Source organism: Pleurodeles waltl, chromosome 2_2, assembly GCF_031143425.1.
Source record: "Pleurodeles waltl isolate 20211129_DDA chromosome 2_2, aPleWal1.hap1.20221129, whole genome shotgun sequence".
Classification (NCBI taxonomy): Eukaryota; Metazoa; Chordata; class Amphibia; order Caudata; family Salamandridae; genus Pleurodeles; species Pleurodeles waltl.
The window spans coordinates 212,248,890-212,268,075 of record NC_090439.1 but is presented as its reverse complement, the minus strand read 5'-3'; the positions used below and the strand labels follow the sequence as shown (position 1 = coordinate 212,268,075).

The 19,186-nt window shown below is 40.9% G+C and overlaps 1 protein-coding gene across 1 annotated transcript in view; it reads right to left on the bottom strand.

Moving 5' to 3' along the window:
* The window catches only part of DNAH5 (dynein axonemal heavy chain 5), a 4,110,061-nt gene that overhangs the window by 1,985,580 nt on the left and 2,105,295 nt on the right, over nt 1-19,186 (bottom strand). Inside the window, exon 28 of the mRNA XM_069219645.1 lies at nt 12,248-12,488. Coding sequence (XP_069075746.1) covers nt 12,248-12,488 — 241 coding nt within the window. The remainder of the gene's footprint in view (nt 1-12,247; nt 12,489-19,186) is intronic.

Sequence of the window (19,186 nt, the reverse complement as noted above, 5' to 3'; positions counted from 1 at the left end):
TAGCTAAGCTTAGATGACTTTTGAATTGCCTAAATGCTTAAAAGAAATAAAAAGTGCTTGTTTTCCGTACATCAGAGTATCCTCTTGATGTTTTGTACTGCTTTTGTTAAATGTTTAGTCCTTTCAATTTAAGTTCATTTAAGTCTTTTCCATTGCCTTGGTCAACCTGTGGTGATTCTGTATCATTATAACTTTGTTTTGAGAATTGTTTATATGACTTTGAGTCTGAGTTGTAATTCAATCCATAACTTTATTTCAGATTGAAGTTTGCCTTATATTACCCATTTGATCATACTGTCATTCTAAACTAATTTGTTGTGAACGTTTTGCTGTCTTATGTCTTTATGTCCTTATGTTGGGTGAAAAGATTATTGACCTTGTTGTAAAGCATAACCATAAGCAACATATGCTTTATCAAGAGTATGAGTATCACTATAGACCGATTTCTCTAGTTCAACATATTTCTTTTAAATGTTGCGTTGGGTAAATGTAGGAGCGGCTTCAACGTATCAAAGTCAGTGTTCTGACACCACATATGATATTCCTTTTGTTACTCTATTCATCCAAGTACACTTTTTTTAATCAATTTTGAAATACAAATATATATCAGATCGGGAACTGTTCAGCTATGAATCTGGGTTTGATATGCAAAGGTAAATAAGGTCCTTTACAACACAGAATTATAGAAGTAGTGCCCTCATAAGATTCATATTGAGGGGTAATTACATTTCCATGAACCTTGGCAAGTCACTTGACCAGTGCTCAAGATAATCTCTTCAATTGTTCTTTTTTTTCAAATAAAACAATCAATTCTGAAATACATTTATATGCTAGACCAGGGATTGTTTAGATATGAATTTGTGCTTGATTATGGAAAAAGAAAGGGTCACGTCCTCACAGAAATATAGAAGCAGTGCCCTCAAAATATCAATAAAGAGTGAAAATTATAATTTCTGTGAATCCTGACAGTCTCTTGAGCATATTCAGATACACAGTTCTGGGTGGGATTCCACCCATCAGCCACAGAAAAATGGAGTGGGATTGGTAACTAAAGGTTCCATGATTTACACCAATTGCATGTTGCAGTACATGCAGATGCATGTGCCTCAATGTATTATCCCCACCCACTAACCACGGAACACTCCTGAAGCAAGCTTAAAAACAGCATTAAAAAAACACAGACGTACTGGCGCAGATGGAGCAGGGGCAAATATAGGCTTCACAGCAGCATGAGACCCCTGGGAGTGCCAAGATTTGGAAATCTTGTGAGGAGGCAATTATGGGTCTAATCATTGATCTTATTGCATACTAGAATATGATAACCGTGATTTTCCTCGCCAGCCAATATATGGTACAAATTTTCACCTGTTAGGTTAAGATCCTAAGTTGACTAAATACACTAACCAATATCTGTTAATACACAAATATCACGTTTGCAGTGAGTTGTTTATGTGTACTCTGTGGTGTAAATCATGTTACCACATGTGTATGCTATATGTATTCTCTGTACGTTGTTTGTCCCAATAATGCAACAGGGCTCAAATTCAGGTATAGTTGCTTTTAGGACCATGCAGCAGTGTGAATTAGCATGCCATGTGGGTGAATCTACATTTGTTTTTGAGTAATCAATGTCTATTTTAAAATTTTGATCAATTATAGAATTTTTCTGATTCTTCCATGAACCTGATGAAAACAGGCATTAATATATGCCCTTCTAACTGGGGGACAGACAAGCAGCCTGACTACTGCATGTTACACGTGTGTCCTGCATGTGACATAGAGCTGTTGACAGAGCCGACACAACAGTACGGAGAAATACTGAGCACTGAAAAAGAATAGTCCTGATAAAAGCTTGTGACCTTTTTTGAAACCATTTAGAGGAGCAGAAACAAGTTAACTAATAACTAGGGAGCAAGGGCAGTAGCCCCACATTAACACCGGATTAGTAGGTTTTAATTCGTACTATTCACCCAATAATAAAGGGAAACTGGGGTGTCCCTTGGCTATTTTTAATCTCTGAAAAAGAAAGAATATTCGAAGTGCTCCCTGGTTTACGGTTTATAGGGACCAGGCTGTGAACGATGATCAAGTATGAAACCAATAGGCTATGTATGTGAAGGACCATGAATGGAGCGTCCAAAGGATAAATATTTTTTTCTGAAGCACAGTGAAATGGGTGGTAGGGTATCCTAAGGTATGATGGGTACAGTTGTATTAATCTGCCCTGTGTGGCCAACTATGAGTATAAGGGATCTTGTATTTTTATTTTGGGCCCTGTCTCATGCTAATCTAGTCTGTGCATGACTGAGGTTCTGGACCAATCTTGTGGCCAGGAAAAGAGCATCAAGGGCAAGATTGACAAACATTTTGAGCTATGTTTGCGTCATAAATGTTTACAAGTTTCCTAAAAGTAATGCAAATCAGCATAAAGCACTGCTTTGCGCTTCTTAGCATCAAGGGGGTGTTATATGGATGGTACATAGGCACTTCCAGACAACCACTGATGATTTTAGATGCAAAACCATATACACTAACAATAGAAGATAGGGTTTTATGCACCGTTGCTAGGCAGAGGGGAGGAAAGTGCCATTTCTCTGTAGATGTGGCGCTCTCCTTCTTTCTCCCTGTCAAGTAACGCAGCACAGCATTTTTGGCTGCTGCCCCACGTTGGGTGACACTTTTGTAAATCTGACCCCAAGTGTGCCCTCGTTTGTTTGACAATGGACTCCCATTTCTGTCATGGAGTTAGGAGGTGGTTAGAGCGGCAGCAAACCATGTTTTTCCAATCATAATTTGAAACCAGATCTTTTGATCTGTGCCACTAGAGTTGAGTCCTACTGGCCCACTTGTGTAAAGTTCTGCTTCTGTGCGCTAACCCAGATGCTAGTGCTAACATCCCAGGTGTATGTTATTCGTGTATGTGTATGTGGCCTATGTGGTACCTGCATTGTGTGTATGAGTAACCCGAAGTATTGGAAGCCAGACTGTTACATTTTAGAATTTGATTACTTCCTCTTCCTGAAAGGAGCTGCTGATTAGTCTTCCAGAATATTTCAATTTATTAGATGTGGGTGTGAAGATTAAGAGAGCAGTCTTGGTTATTCAGGGTGGGCAAGGTGCCTTAGGTAAAGCTAGCTTTTTGTCTCTTTTCTGATCGCTGTTAAGTGCAGCTGTTGATAGTCAGGTGAAGAAAGCTCACATCTGTTTGCTGTATGTACTTTAGGCTGCAGACAGCCTTGCTGAGAGGGATATTACTCTATACAAAGTCTGCGTCTGGAGAACTGCCTGTAAAGGGCATTTAAAAGTAGATCCACACCTACTCCTCATTGTGAAAGTATAGATAGAGAATCCTCTTCCTGTCTGCTTTGTATAAAATCAGGAGCCTCTGACCCACTTACTGTTCCAGTCCAAACTTCTCTTTGACCACAGAAGGGAGTGCTTCGCAAAGTACTCAAAGGAGTGTTGTGCAAGCACAGCTGACAGATTGTTTCCCAGAGGCAATGAATACATGGCCTGGAGTTGAGCCTGGAAGGATGAATTGTTTCTCCTGGCCTGAAGCATCTCAAAGCTAACCTGCCTGCTGAGAGACGGGAGGGGCCTGTCAACTCTTCCAATGGCTGGATTGTCCAGGGAAAGCCAGAAGCAGTTTGACCCCAGTGGTGTGAGGACCTGTCCAAACAAGAAGAATTAGGAAAGTGATTTGTGTGTGCGTGCTCCAGGTAACATGAGAGCAGTCTCTCCAGATATGTGGTTCCATTCTTGAACCAGAGTACCAACAGACTGTGCAACTTCATCTACAAAGTGTTTGAGTGGATTGTGCTGTTGCACCACAGATGTGCCTCTGTAGAGTGACCACTACATCAACGAACAGGGTCCATCCGCACTGTGGTACTGTAAGACGAACTATGCCCATGTCAGGTTGTGCAGCCCTGAAGACTGCAAAGAGAAGGACCGTGACCTCTGATCTCAATAACCTTCATAACCTAAATTATCATATCACCAGAAGTGGGCTCATCAACCGCCAGAGGCCTGCGTCTACACCAGAACCCTACATGCCAGCACAGTCTCCTGGGCAGCAGCCTCCACTGCTGTCTACTGTATTCATGGTCCAAGTGTGGGAGAATCACCAGCCGGCACACGTTTTCTCAGCAAAGGAAACAAGCCAGATGTATACTTGCTGACTGCCCAAGAAGGACTGAGCTAATCATGTTTTTGGGAGTTTTATTGTTTTATATTTAAATGTTATATATGTTATTGCAATATTTAATGTTGTTAAAAGCTTTGTATTCTATACTTTTTCAGGATGGTGGTTTTAATGGGGTTACGCGGGTAGGTTTTTAAAAAAAACTGTATTCTAATTACTGGCAATTGATTATTTTAATGATGTTATATCTTTTAATGTGTGCTTGTTTAAATGTTTATTATTTTGTAATTATATATTATTACTGGTATTTTGTAATTATGCATTAAATATGAACATCCTGTTTATGGGTTTTTTGATAGATTGGCTGGGTAATATTTTTAAATAAATATTAATAAATGGCGATTCATTTCTTGATTTTGTCCAATTTTCTAATTGCTGTTATCATCTTAATCTTTTTAACCATTTTCTAAGTTATTTATTACATTATAAATGTATGTTGTTGGGTTTATCAGAATATTGGTTGGGTAGTCAAAATATATAAAAATTGAGATTTAGACAAATGCTTTTATTTGGCAATAATGAATTGGATTTTTATCTCATATTTAGATTTTAAAATAAGTCTGCGTAATTTAGATTAATTTTAATTTAATTTAATTTAAAGAGTTTTATAAAGGGTGACTATGACCCTAGAGTATCAAAAGGCTATACAAAAGTTTGGACAGAAGCACTTAGGTACTTTATTACATTTCAAATGGGTTGTGGGATATGATCTGAGTTCAGTTTTTTTTTAATTACAACTAGCTAGATCTGTAGTTAAGTAAATATTTACATTGTTTATTTTTTAACGAAAAATTATTTTGTTTTGTAAAGAATTATGCAAAGTCAAAGGTTTGTTTGAGGCCAGTGTATTTTAAGGGTGAACTTGAGTTTTACTTTAATTGTTTTAAAATATATATATAGTTTATGTTGTATCATTTCTATTAAATTACAACTTTGTTTTTAATAGGTACTTTTATTTTTTGAGTGCAGTGAATGTGATCCTCCAAATAAATCAATTTTCCTAAATAATTTTACTCTGAAGTTAGAACTCTATGCCACTGGAACCAAGCTACACCCAACTGAACAACCCAAGTGAGGGCGAAACGGACCTGGGATTGTTTGTATTCCAGCTTAGGGAGGACCTGGCCTGGCAGTTCTATTTGGATTGTTCCAATTTGAGCAGATGCAAGAGTGATTGCCATCTGACTGTGTCGAAACTGAGGCAGCATACTGGGGCAAAAGAATGACGAGTTGCAATGCTACCCCTAAATGACTGCCAGTGGTTAGACTAATTGCAAGCATTCCTCTCATCACCTTATGTGTGTTTGCTGTAACGCCCTAAGTTACCAAGGGGAAGCCCACATGTGATCCCTGTGCACAATGTGCCACAGGAACCAAGCTGAAGAGCCCCAGTCAGGAGGAAACTAGCCTAGGGTTGCTTGTGTTCTAGTTCACGGAAGACCTGGTGTGGCAGTTCAAGCTAGACTGTTCCTATTGGATCAGGGTCAAGACTGATTTGCATATGTCTGGTCCCAAACGGAGGTGGCATGGTATGCAAAAAACAACATTTTGGAATGTCTACCAAGTGACTGGCAGTGGTTAGACTTACTGCAAGCATTCCTCCCATCACAGTTTGTGTGTTAGAGTGGTACATTTGGCATTTCCCCCTCCCTCCCTAATTTATGGAGTTTCCCCATCGTTTCTTGCATTGAAATTATAATAGTAAATGTAACCCCCTTTCTGGCATGTACATGCTTTCATCAATGTTAGTGAAATTGTAAGTAGAATGGTAACTATATACATTTCCCACCATGCAGAGTGGATTGGAGATAGAATAGTATATCTGACCCACCAATGGAGGTACGTTCCCAAATAGTTATTAGCCTGGAGTTAGAATAGTAAATCTTGCCAACCAGAAATGCACTTTCCCTAATGATTGCTGGTCTGAAGTTAGGTGAGTTAATTAGTTCCTCCCAGTGTTTACAATTTTCCCAATGGTTGTTGGCCTGGATTTAGAATACTAAATCTGTACCCATGTATGGACCTTCTTTCTCCAATATTTGTTAGACTGGAATTAGAATAGTAAAACTAAACATCTTATAATGCTTGCAGTTTTCTAATTCTGTGTTGGACTGGAGTAATAAAAGTATACTTGGCTTTCAAATTTCCAGATTATCCCCAACATCTGTTAAATTGTACAAATGTGTCAAATTTGATTAACAGTAGTATATTTTAAATGTTTTCTTACTTACAGTTTTTGGCTAATAGAATTTTCATGTTTAACTTGTTTTAACATTTAAAAGGTAATTTTAGAAGCATCTTATACATTTATTAAAAATGGAATAACACCACTTTGTAAGTATGTGTATATTGTGTTTTCCTTTATATTAGAAAAAATATTTTTAACAGTTATTTTTATTTGTATACTGTATTTTAATTAATTCATTAATAATTTAATGTTAGAATTGTTTATATATTATTTGTGGAAATTATTTTAGATATATGTGAAGCATTTTTCAAATGTATAATTTCTTTTTGAAATTATATGGTTTTAGTTACAATAATGTTAATTTCAATTTAAATAAACATCTTACCTATGTAATATCGGAATGTTGGTATACAATATTTTTCTAGTCGATATTCTTATATTTTACATGATATATATGCCCTCAGTATTTTTTCAGTTAAAGTTTTGCATTACTTCAAATTGAAAAGGCAAAGTGTTGGTGCAAGGACTGCGCCTTCGATTTGAAAATGTCAAACCAATATTTGAACATATCAAAATAAGGCTTGGAGTAAATAACGATTGGCGTGGAAGTACGTTCCTGCAATCTACCAAACTGAATTCCAAGTAGAATATGGGCCTAATTACGATTTGGGTGGATGGGAACACCCATTCACCAAACTACCGACAGAGTGGCGGCCACTGTAGTGAAGACCTCCCTGCCGGACCTATTATGACTTTTCCTCTGGGCTGAGAGGTGGAAACCAAAGTTTCCACCTATCAGTCCAGTGGAAAATTGGCAGCAGCATTCTCGCCGTCTCGTAATCAAGCCGGTGGCAGGAGGCACCAACACCCTCGTAATGCGCACTGTCTGCTGTGCAGACAGTGTGCATTACAAGGGTGCTGGTCAGGGGGACCCCTGCAACCTGCTGCACCTGATCATCGCCAGCCTTTTCACAGGGGTAATACTGGCACGAAAAGGCTGATGGAGAACCAGGTTGTAAAGCTGATTGCAACCTGCACCCAGCGTCAGCCAGTCTGGATCACCGATACCAGCGGTACCCTGGTGATCGTAATGAGGTGGTCAGACTGCCACAGCAGTGGCGGTCCAGACTGTCACTGCGAGTCTGGCGGTCTAGTGAACACCAGACACGTAATTAGGCCTTAAATATTTAAGGGGCTGGAAAAGCATGTTTTGCTAAGACCAAGCCATTTTGCCACTGCTGTCTTGACTGCTGCATCACTGAAAAAAACTTTAGCTTACAGAGGTTTACACAAGAGAAATAGTGACTTGAGACATCAGCCCAAGTGCCAGTCTATATTGAAATTGATATAGAGCTAAAACATCATGAGCCAAATGAAAAAAGCTTTTTTGGGGTCACAAATAGTCCAGTTTGCACAATCAGGAGGCTTGCAACCACAAAAATGTTTTTATATGTACAGACACCAAATTATAATTCTACAGAATCGTAATTTGGGTTTGTGATTCAGATTTTGGAAGGGCATGTTTAGTGTATCCCCTCCAAACACTGAATCGCAGCGGTGTGTATTAATGTTTTCTAATTGTATTCCAGTTCAAAATATTAATCTTTTACTATTTGTGCAAAGAAAGCCATTTGCAGAAGACTCCTTCCCTGTTTGAATGTTGACAAAAACATTTTTAAGTGTAGGCAGAGGTCCCATGGAACACTGCCTACTCTTAAAAAATGAAAAGTATACTTTTCTGTTGTTTTTTTAAGCAAGTTCTATTTTCCTTTAAGGCAAATGGGCTACATTTGTAAAAAAGGTTGCTTTATTTGAAGGCAAGCACCGACATGGTGGTCTGCTGGCACCCACAGGCTACCACCACTGTGATACTATCACTCCTAATATGTTGCGAACTGTGATCTACCTCATTAATATTCATGGGGTTGGTCGAATTGTTGTGTGACCCATTAGAAATCGCAAATTTAAAAATAGAAGTTTAGTACAGTGGGAATAGTGATTTACTAATTGCAATTCGGAGAAAATATAAATTTGGAAATCACTATCCCTAAGTGTTAGTACCAGATCCTGTGCTCTGGATCTATGGAAAGGGAATATTTTCACCAGTTTGAGAAAAGCAATATAAAATTTACAATTCTGAGCTATTGTCCTCCCTCCCTCCACACCAGCATTTTTAAATGACCAAGGTACTTCATTCTAATCACAAGAGACTATTTTAGGTAAAATACTTTAGGTAACAAGTGTTAGCAAAAATAAGTTGTCTGTTCTTGGCAAGCTAATGTGAAGGTGGTTTCTCTATTTTTATTGCAAGAATATGCCACAAAAATGAAATAAACAAAAACATACCAACACCTAAATAACTATTGGTTTTCAAAAACCTTGAATGTGCTGTACACACATAGAGGGACTTTTAGTTAGCGAGCTTCATCAATTGATCTGTTCAATTATCATTCACCCACTGCTGCACACAGAATGGGGTAATGTGCCAAACTACTCTTTAGGGCAGTGGGTCAGACTACTCTACCAGTTGGCTCCTTTCAATTTGAGTGAGTGCACAATTCCTGTTCATATTGCTGACATCCACCTAAAACTAGTTCCCTTCTCTTCAGTGACAAAGCTAGTTCGAAGTGTGCTTTTTAAATTATATATATTTTTTTTATTAACTTTAAATACTGCCTATTTATTTTGTTTGCACAATAGGATCCCTGGAGTTTTATCTTCTGTCGCCTTTATAAGCTTTGGGCCAGAAGACCAGCAGACTAGCGGTGGAGGTCGGACCTCTGTAGCTGTGGCAGTCCAACGGCCACAATACAAGTTTGGCAGTCGGGGCTGACCGCAGTCGTGGTTGTAATTAGCCACAGTAGCGCTGAAGACAGCACTGCCGTGCTGATTACAACCTTGTTTTCCACCAGCCTTTACATGACAATCTGACCACCTTGAAAAGGCTGGAGGAGAACAAATGCTGGGGGGCACAGGGGGAACCTCTGCACTGCCCATAACATAGTTGTGGTAAGTGCAGGGGCCCCCTTCCCAGCACTATCTGAATGCGGGCTGTCTGCTTAGCAGATACTGCACATTCTGAGGGTGCTGGGGGGCCCCCTGTGCGACGGCACTGGATTGGATAGGAGCGTCACCTCACGATGGGTCTGGCAGTCTGGTTTGCTGACCATCAAACTTGTAATCATGCTGTTATGTTATAGCGCAGGATATTTTAAACATCTGCCTTCAGTGGACTTCCACTTAATCATTATTGGAGTCCTGGGACCCCCAGTGAAATATTATTGGAATGTGGGGATCAGCATTGAGTCATTACTGAGAAGCCTGGGTCACTGGTCTAAGCAATTCCGATGATTTGAACTGCAAAACAATACACAAAAGCATACAAATAAGCAAAATCAAAATTTTGATTTTGATGGGAAGGTTAGATCTTTTCTAAATTCAATTGAGAGCACCCATTACTCAAACTGTATTCTGTTTGATGCAGTTGTACTCCTCCCACAAATGAATCTGAGGATACCAACATAATTATTAGCATCCAATTTTAAATTCCTTTACATTTACAGAATGCTTTAAAACGTTCAGTTGAACATTTTGCTACTTTATATACACTTTGTTTACCTGTGAATATTATTTAATTTCAGCAGTCACAGTCAACCAAGTATGTGCCTCAGACCACGGTTTAAGAACCACTGTTATTAAGTGTTTAATGACATAAAATTACATAAAAACATCAATATAGAGCAAAATTTTGCTCACATTTATTGAATATAAATAAGCATTTCATAATATAAAGCATGTGTGAACAACAATTCCCACAAACAATAGGATGATGGTTACAATGTACCAACAGGAAACACACTAAACATTAAGGGCCATATTTATACTCCGTTTGCGCCGAAATTGCGTCGTTTTTTTTGACGCAATTTCGACGCAAAACTAACGCCAACTAACGCCATATTTATACTATGGCGTTAGAGGCGAATAGCGCCAAAGTTCCCGGAATGTGCGTCATTTTTTAGCGTGAACCCCTTCCTTGCGTTAATGATATGCAAGGGAGGCGTTCCCGTCTAAAAAATGACTCCCAGGCCTTTACGTGGTATTTATACTCCCGGGCAAAAGAGACGCCCGGGAGTTGGCGTGGCTAAAAACGGCGCATTTGCGCCACTTTTTAACGCCTGCTCAGGGCAGGCGTTAAGGGGCCTGTGGGCTCAAAATGAGCCCACAGGTGCCCTCCCATGCCCCCAGGGACCCCCCCTGCCACCCTTGCCCACCCCAGGAGGACCCCCAAGGATGGAGGGACCCACCCCAGGGACATTCAGGTAAGTTCAGGTAAGTATAATTTTTTATTTTTTATATTTTTTTTTGGTGGCAAAGGGGGGCCTTATTTGTGCCCCCCTACATGCCACTATGCCCAATGACCATGCCCAGGGGACAGAAGTCCCCTGGGCATGGCCATTGGGCAAGGGGGCATGACTCCTATCTTTACAATGATAGGAGTCATGTTGATGGGGGATGGGCGTCGAAAATAAATGGCGCAAGTCGGGTTAAGACGATTTTTTCGACGTAACCTGACTTGCCCCATTTTAAGACGCCCATGCGCCATTTTCCCCCTACGCCGGCGCTGTCTGGTCTACGTGGTTTTTTCCCACGCAAACCAGGCAGCGCCGGTCTGATTGCGCCGTCTAACGCCATTCCATAAATACGGCGCCCGCATGGCGCTTCAGAATGGCGTTAGACGGCGCAAAACTTTTTGACGCTAAACTGCGTTAGCGCAGTTTAGCGTCAAAAAGTATAAATATGGGCTTAAACCCTTGAAAATAAGTCTGCTATGTTAGCAGAAGTGTTATAGGGCTCTAACAGGAAAATAACATAAAGCATTAAAATGTAAGTGCCTACTTAGTCTATTATAGACTCAGTCAATCAATCACATTTTACCACACAAAACGCTACAAAAGCCAAATAAAAACATGTAATCAAGTCACAACCATCAAAAGATTGAGGGCCTTATTACAAGTGTAGCATTCCAAGGATCGCCGCACTCACAGTGAGGGTCGGCCCGCTGCAACTCCAAGCTTATGGTGAGGATATATAGGAGCTGGTATTTCTTTTCATTTTTATTTTCACCCATCGCGAGTTTGCCAAGAACAAACCTTTAGATCTACAAATGCTTGTTGCCTAAAGTTTGTTGCCTAAAGTAGTCTTGTGTGATTACCAACATGTTCCCTGATACTATAAAAAAAAAACTGGTGTGGGGAGTGGGGAATAACTCAGGATTTTATTTTTTAAGATTTTTTTTCTCAAATGTCCCTAATTGGTTAACTTCTTATTTTGCCACAAACACATTAACATAATGTTTTAGCTCAAAATCAATGTAAAACATGTTTGGCACAGGTTGTCGATTCCTCAAGTTACTATTTCCCTCAAGTAAAGTTCGTCTAGCTGAAATGTACTTCAGAAGAAATATCTATTTAGATTTCTGGGTATCTGCCGTTGGTAGAACCCACTCCTAAACACTGGTCTCAAGTAACAGAAGTCACCAGTGAACAGGTTAAATTAATTGCTAAACTACTGACATTTGACTCTGACAACCGGTACTTTCACTACACAAACACAAAGTACTGTCAGCGCCGATAATTGTATTAACTCCTGGGCTGAACTTGGGAAGGTTGGTGGGAAGCTACTATGAACATCCATTTACCAAAAGTGCGCTGCTGTGTTTGCATGATGGTAATAGTTGTCTCTGCCCTGAGACCTCAGGGCCTGGGAAAAAAGTGTTTGAGTAAGTTGTGATGGCAGATTAAATGATTTTATCTCGGTGCTAATTATACATGTATATGCTGTCACAGCTATCTTACCTCTATTTCTTCTTTGTATTTCAAAAGAGGGGCTTCCATGATGTTCTTTAATTTAAATATTTCACTCTCTACATCAAAGGCATGTCCGGTGACATCAGTAATACGCTTCCAGTGTCGATCCATCATGGCTTTATTTGACATGAGCTCCAGCAGGGGGCAACACTCATTGAAGTCATCAATGTTTTTCTTCAGGTCAAGGAAGGCTTGCCATTCTTTCAGTGCACGAGGAAGCTTGCGGCACCTAGCAGTGAAGGACAGATGCATGTAAAGGGATTTCATTTTTTTTTTAAATAAAGCATTTTAATGGTCGGAAGACATGGCAAACGTTGTTCACTCAAAAGCTTTACTTTTTTACTTTCTTTTTGGAACTTCAGCCAAATATACATTAGAAAGAGGGCATAGGTTCAGAATGTCAGCACTCTGGTTGCTCATTAGAACACTGTATTGAAGCTGCTGATCATTAGGGAGTTAACTAGCAGTCTGCTGCTGGTGTTGAAAGTGCATGTTTCAGTCTGCATGTCAGAACATTTTAATGAAGGAAAAGAGGAAGATATTTGAGAACTCGCTTAAAACATGTCCTATTTCTTCTTCCTACTGCACTAACCATATTTTCTATGACAGAATGAACCCCCTCTTGTTGTTCCTTTCTAAATTAAATGTTTTAAGTTTTACTAGTTTGATTCAATCAAGATGGCTTCATGGGTGCCACACTTTCGTCATAAGTAAAACTGTTAGTGTTCTAGTTGCTCTTTAGAATACTCTAGGAGACTGCAGATGAACCCAAGGTAATCAACTGACTGGCTGCTCATGTTGGAAATACATGTTTTACTGAAAATGTCAGATTTCATTCTCATATGACTGAGATAGAAAGTTTGAATTTACAGAAAATATGCTTTCATTTTAGCTTCCGGAGCACCTTCCATAACCTCAATGAGAAAGTCATGAGAAAACAGTTTTCTCTCAAAATGAAACATGGAATCCCAGCTGAAGGCTTTTCACAGGGTAAAATCACCTTAGAACACACCACAATTCCTAAAATCTGTTATTACGCTTTATACATTCTCCTCTTTGTGACCCTCAAAACCTAGCATTCAGTACAATACATTTCAATGGGATCCATGGCCCATAATCCTATAATGGTTGACACAGCATGACATTTCTACATAACCTATATATATATATATATATATTCACTTAAAAAAAAACAAAGGTTACAGGGACATTATAGTTAGGTTCTGAATCTACTCGCACAAAACCATTTTTCCCTCAATAATTTGACTTCTAATGTTTCACTTATATTGTTATTGACAATATAAAAGTTGTCATGAGTACTGTAATATCTGGGGCATTTAGCAGTGCACAGCGAAGGCGCAAGTTATAGTTACCTTAGGCCTGCGGTCAGGCCCTGCTGCCAACCTCTATAATCACCCAACCCCGCACCACCCAGGTCCTTCAGCTGTGTGTGGCAGGGGTTGGCTTAAAGGTCACTAAGGCTGGTACCCTCAACATGAGGGTCAGAGACCTTAATCACTAGTCCGTAGATGACTCCTTAGTGTATAGCACCCAGGCATAACTTTGACATTCAAGCCAAAGATTTTGTTGGTGAAAAAGACTTAAATATTACACCATTAAGAATGTTTAACATTCAAAACGCTAGTAAATAAAGAGATACTCTGTATGAGATACCAACACTTAAACCTTCAACACACTGAGTGACAGTCCAACAGCTTTACCAGTAGGACAGAAGTGATTTTTTTTTGTTGAAAACCTAACTATAACATTTGAAGTCATTATATGGAGAGATCACTGAAATAGCAATCTCTCTCTTCCATCCCATTGTAGAATGGAAGAGAGAGAGAGCAAGAGAGAGATTGAGAGAGAGACATTTAGAGAAAGAGATTCACAAAGAGAAATTGAGAGAGCAAGAGAGTTGGAGCATAAAGAGAGAGAGCTTTTTTAAACTTTGATGAATTATATACTTAAAACGAGATGTTTCTGTACAAATTGAAAAGAAAATTATATTTATCAAATAAAAAGAGTGAGATCACTGTTTGGAATATATCTTAAATATTTGAAGTTGAAAAGAAATTAAAACAGGGAAATGACAAGTAACACACCTAGACTTGGACCCTCAATCTTCAGTGTGATGGTCCCACACCTAAATCACCAGGCCACAGGTGACACCCTCCCATGCAGTGTTGAGACATAACTATGACATTCAAACCAAAGATTTTTATGGGGAAATATGCTCTATCACTAGGAATGCTTAAAAATAAAAAAAATCTATTACAAAAACAGACACACAACCATGAGATACCAGGATTTGAACCTTCAACCTACAAAGTGACAGGACACAGGTGACTCTGTTATGCTGTATGGCAAAACATAACTTTAACATTAGGATCAAAAACCTTACTGGTATGACACTTTGAAGTATTTTTTTAGGGAAAAACCAGTGCAATAACATTCTTTCTCTCTCTTCCATCGCATTGTGTGATGGAAGAGAGAGAGAGAGAGAGTGGGAGACAGGACGGTGGGAGAGTCTGAAGGCCCCTGTGGTCCTACCCAGCTGCTCCTGCAGGAGCTGGCATTGCTTCCACAAGAAGGGAGCTGCTTTAAATGGCAGCACCCTGCTTGAGGGAGCAATGTGTTCATCTGTTTCCCTGCACACAAATATGAGTGCAGAGAAACAGATAAAAACTCTGCTTTCTGCAAGCAGGAGCTGTTTGACAGCTCCTCCTTGCATAAAACAGAGTTATGTTTGCTTTTGCTTGGTGGAAGCTGTCAGCTCCCACCAAGAAAAAGCAAACAGCTATGTCCCAGGGGTGGGTACCACAGGACATACCAGGAGCCGGCCCTGAGGGGGTGGCGCTACCCAGTGCCATGTAAGCTCCACAAGGGGAGAAGTGTGGTCTCCTGCAATGTTGTATGTGTCCTGGGGAGGTGGTGGTCCCCGGGGTGGGGAGTCAGCAACAGACTCCGTTCATTCTTTTATTTTAGCCCTGGGGAGGTAGTGGTCCTTGGGGCTGTGGGGAGGTGGTCGTGCGCCCCGCATACAATTCAACATTTGCCTGAGTGTGGTGGCAGTCCCTGGGGCTGTGGGGTTCGGACAGCCCCTCCGCATACAATTCTATTTTTACCTTGGGGAGGTAGCAGTCCCCGGTCACCCTGCATTGGCCCCGGTGAGGTGGCATTTTACAAAAATGCTTCTTTGCCTGGGGGGGGGATGGGGGGATGGGGGTGGAGGGGGGAGGGTGTCACTCTGGGAACCTAGCACCAGAGATGAGCTGTCAAGATGTCCCTGGCCCCTATTCCTATATTTTGCCTTTTTTTCAGGATTCGGCTTCAGCCGAGTCCCAAGATGTCTGCAAACACTTCCTTGTTGAAGTGTTGGCAGCCAATCATATCTCAGTACAAGTTCTGGAGGGTTTGTGGACCTTTCACTCCATATATATACGTTTTATATAGTTTTTCTTTAATTTCTCAAAACCTGCTGAATGGATTTACACCAAATAACAAAAGGGCACTTTCCAGACCAAGAGTTACCTTTCTTCCAATTTTGGTGTAAATCCGTCCAATAGTTCGGTTGCTATTCATGTTTAAAATCCCTAATGAAAAATGCATTGAGAAAATGTGTTTTCGGGCACCCCCTTTTTCTCAGCCCCCGCTTAACAGTTGACCCCAAATCTTTCCAGACAACAGCTGAAGTGAGCTTTGAATTTTTGGGGACATTTTCGTGAACATTTGTAACCGGCACCAAAGGTATAAGCAAGTAAATATAAAAACTAAGTCCTAACTATAACTACCTAGTTCTGACCTCCACTAGGTGATATATATATATATATAAATATATACACACCTTAAAGTGCATTTTTACACTGCATTTAAACTTTGAATCCCATTTTCAGCTCTGTAGATCATTTAGACAGAATTCAGAATGCAAATAATGAATTTCATTAAATTCTCACTGAATTTCGTAAATATAAATGCACAGAAGGAACTCATCCCATTACTCAAGAATTCACAGGAAAATTGGCAAATCATTACACAACGAAAGCTGACATGTTGGAGCCCTATTTAAAACAAAGGAAAACCACCAGTACCAACCCATTTCCAAAAATCCCCTCCAAGAGTAAGTCAAACCAGCCTCTGCATTCCTTCAAACAAATATCACAAAATGAATTTATGGGTCTGGTCAATGCAAGCAGGCCATCTGGCTGCTCTTCTGACCCTGTCCGCCACACATTTTCAAGAACATTATTTTATCTACCTCTACTGCCACACCAATAAGAAGAATCATCAATAATTCTTTAACTACAGGAACCTTTCCAGAAGCCCTAAAAAAGGCGTACATATGCCCATTATTAAAGAAAACAAACCTGGACCCGCTTGAACCCATCTACAGACCAATTACAAATGGACCTTTCCTGGGCAAACTAATTGCCCGCACTGATTGTGACACCCACTTAAGTAGCCCTGTAAACATGTCTAAGGGCTTCCACTGCTGAGTCTGAGTGCACAGTATAAATGGCAGCCTGACTTGGGATTTAAAACCTCTGCCAAGCCTTAATCTCCCCTTTTCTTAGATTTAAGTCACCCCTAAGGTAGGCCCTAAGTAACACATAGCGCAAGTTGCCATGTAAGCAAAAGGCAGGGTATATACTTCTAAGTTCTCATGCGCTGCTTATGAAAAACTCCCTAAAGTCATTTTTCATTACAGTGAGGCCTCCCCTCTCATAGCACAGCACTGGAAATTCCTTATATTGTCTTTAGGCTGTAAGTCCTGACCTGAGAGGAGTAGCTGCATCATGTTTAGGACCGATGAACAGTATTAATAAATGTTTAGTATCAATGAATGTTAATATAAATCCTGTCTCCCTGTAAGGTTGTATTTATTATTACTATTTTAGAAATGCCATTTTTAGAAAGTAGCAATTTCTCTGCACTCACTGCCCTGTGTGACCACAGCCAATCTCCAATACACGTCTGACTTGGGTTAGGTGACAGTTATAATTGTGCATTCCCATCAGACATCCACAACACAGGATACTCCGCTCCATCTGCATGCATCTGCATACTGCTGGGTCTTCCTGGGGAGGAGGTTGGGAAGGGCTCACACTTACACTTCAGAGGGGTAGTGTCTGGAGTCGACACAAAGGAGATGATTACCTCCCACTGATAGCCTGAAGCCGAGGCTGACCTGAAAGGTGGACCTGTCACTTCTCAAGAACTCTTTGTAGTCACCCCACACATCAAAGGCACTTTTTATATAAATATTGGTCCCATGACGCACTCAAAACAGTACACTTTAGGATGGAAGACACGCTGCTGAAGTAAGGACTGCTATGTGCCTGGACTACCACTCTGCCAAGATTGAATGTTCTCAGGAACTGCTGCCCTGCTTGGTTGTGTCGCCCTGCTGCCTGCTAATCTCTGCTCGGTAACCCAACACTCAACCTCCAAGCCCAGAATGACTCCAAGAGGTCTTGCTTTCCCCTTGCTGCTCACATCACAACAAATTCACCCAGGTGGACTCCTCCTTGCTTTATCACTCGCATCCCAACAACTTCACCCGAGGGGCTTTTGACCTGCTTGCACTGCAGCAGCTTTACCTGAGCAGCTTCTGACCTGCTTTGCAACTCACATCACATCAACCGCACCAGTGGATTCTGGCCTGCTTTACTGCTTGCTTCACAACAACTTTGCCTGAGCTGCTTCTCGCCTGCTTTGCCGCTTGCATAGCAACTTCACCCAAGCAGCTTCAGGCCTGCTTTGCAGCTCACATTGCATTAACCTCACCGAGCAACTTCTTCTCTGCTTTGCCGCTCTCATTGCATCGACTTTCACCCAACGGCTTCTGCCAAGCTTTGCCACTCTAACTACCTCAACCTCACCTGAGTGTCTACTGCCCTGCTGTGCCGGTCTCTTTGCATTGGCTTTTCACCCATGCAGCTTCTGCCCTGCTTCACTGCTCCCACCGCATTAACGTCACCCATGCGGCTTCTGCTTTGCTTTGCCACTCTCATCGCAACAACTTCATCTGAGTGGCTTCGGCCCTGCTTTGCCACTCTCGTCTCTTCAGCATCACCCAAGTGTCCTCTGCCCCGTGATTGCCACTCACCCTTTTTCAACTGCAGCTCTGTTCCTGAAGAGCCAAATCCTGCTCCTCGAAGGAACATGACTACAGATATTGGATACCTGTGTCAAGGATGAGCTTCTTCCAGTGTTTAGAGAGCTCATTATTAATTCCTTGGCTACTGCACAAGTTCCAGCAAAATAGAAGCATGCGTCAGTGGTGCCGTTGTTCAAAAATCTTTCTCTTGATTCCACTAAAGTTGAGAATTACAGGCCAATCTTGCTGTTCCCTTGTGTTCCGAAAAAGGCAGAACTATATGTGAATCAATAGCTCTCAATGTTTATTAAAGCCAAGAACCTTCTTCATAGAATTAAATCGGGCTTTCGTTCCCAGTATAGCACAGAGTCACCCCTTCTGCTCACTTCTAAGTCTATGTGTCAGATTCTGGAGCTGGACGACACTGCAGCACTGCTGCTACTAAACCTGAGTGCTGCTTTCAACACCATATCCCACAGCCTACTTCTTGAGAGACTGTGGAACTTTGGAGTTGGGTACAATGCACTGCAGTGGCTGGTGTCCTTCATGCAGGGCCACTCTTTTGACGTTAAACTGAAACCTTTTCATTCTAGGATTCTTCCACTGCAGGAGCTTCTCATCGAGCCCTACACTTTTCAATCTTTATTTGTGGCCCCTGCCAGATATCATCAAACGTTATGAGTTTGACATCATATCATATGCGGATGATACATCACCTTATCCCAGAGCTTGGTTAGCGCAGCAGTCTCTCTGAGAGCCTGCCTGTCAGAGGTAGCCCAGGGCAAGACTGAGGTCCTTATTTTAGGCAATCAAGTCTTTAGATTGGT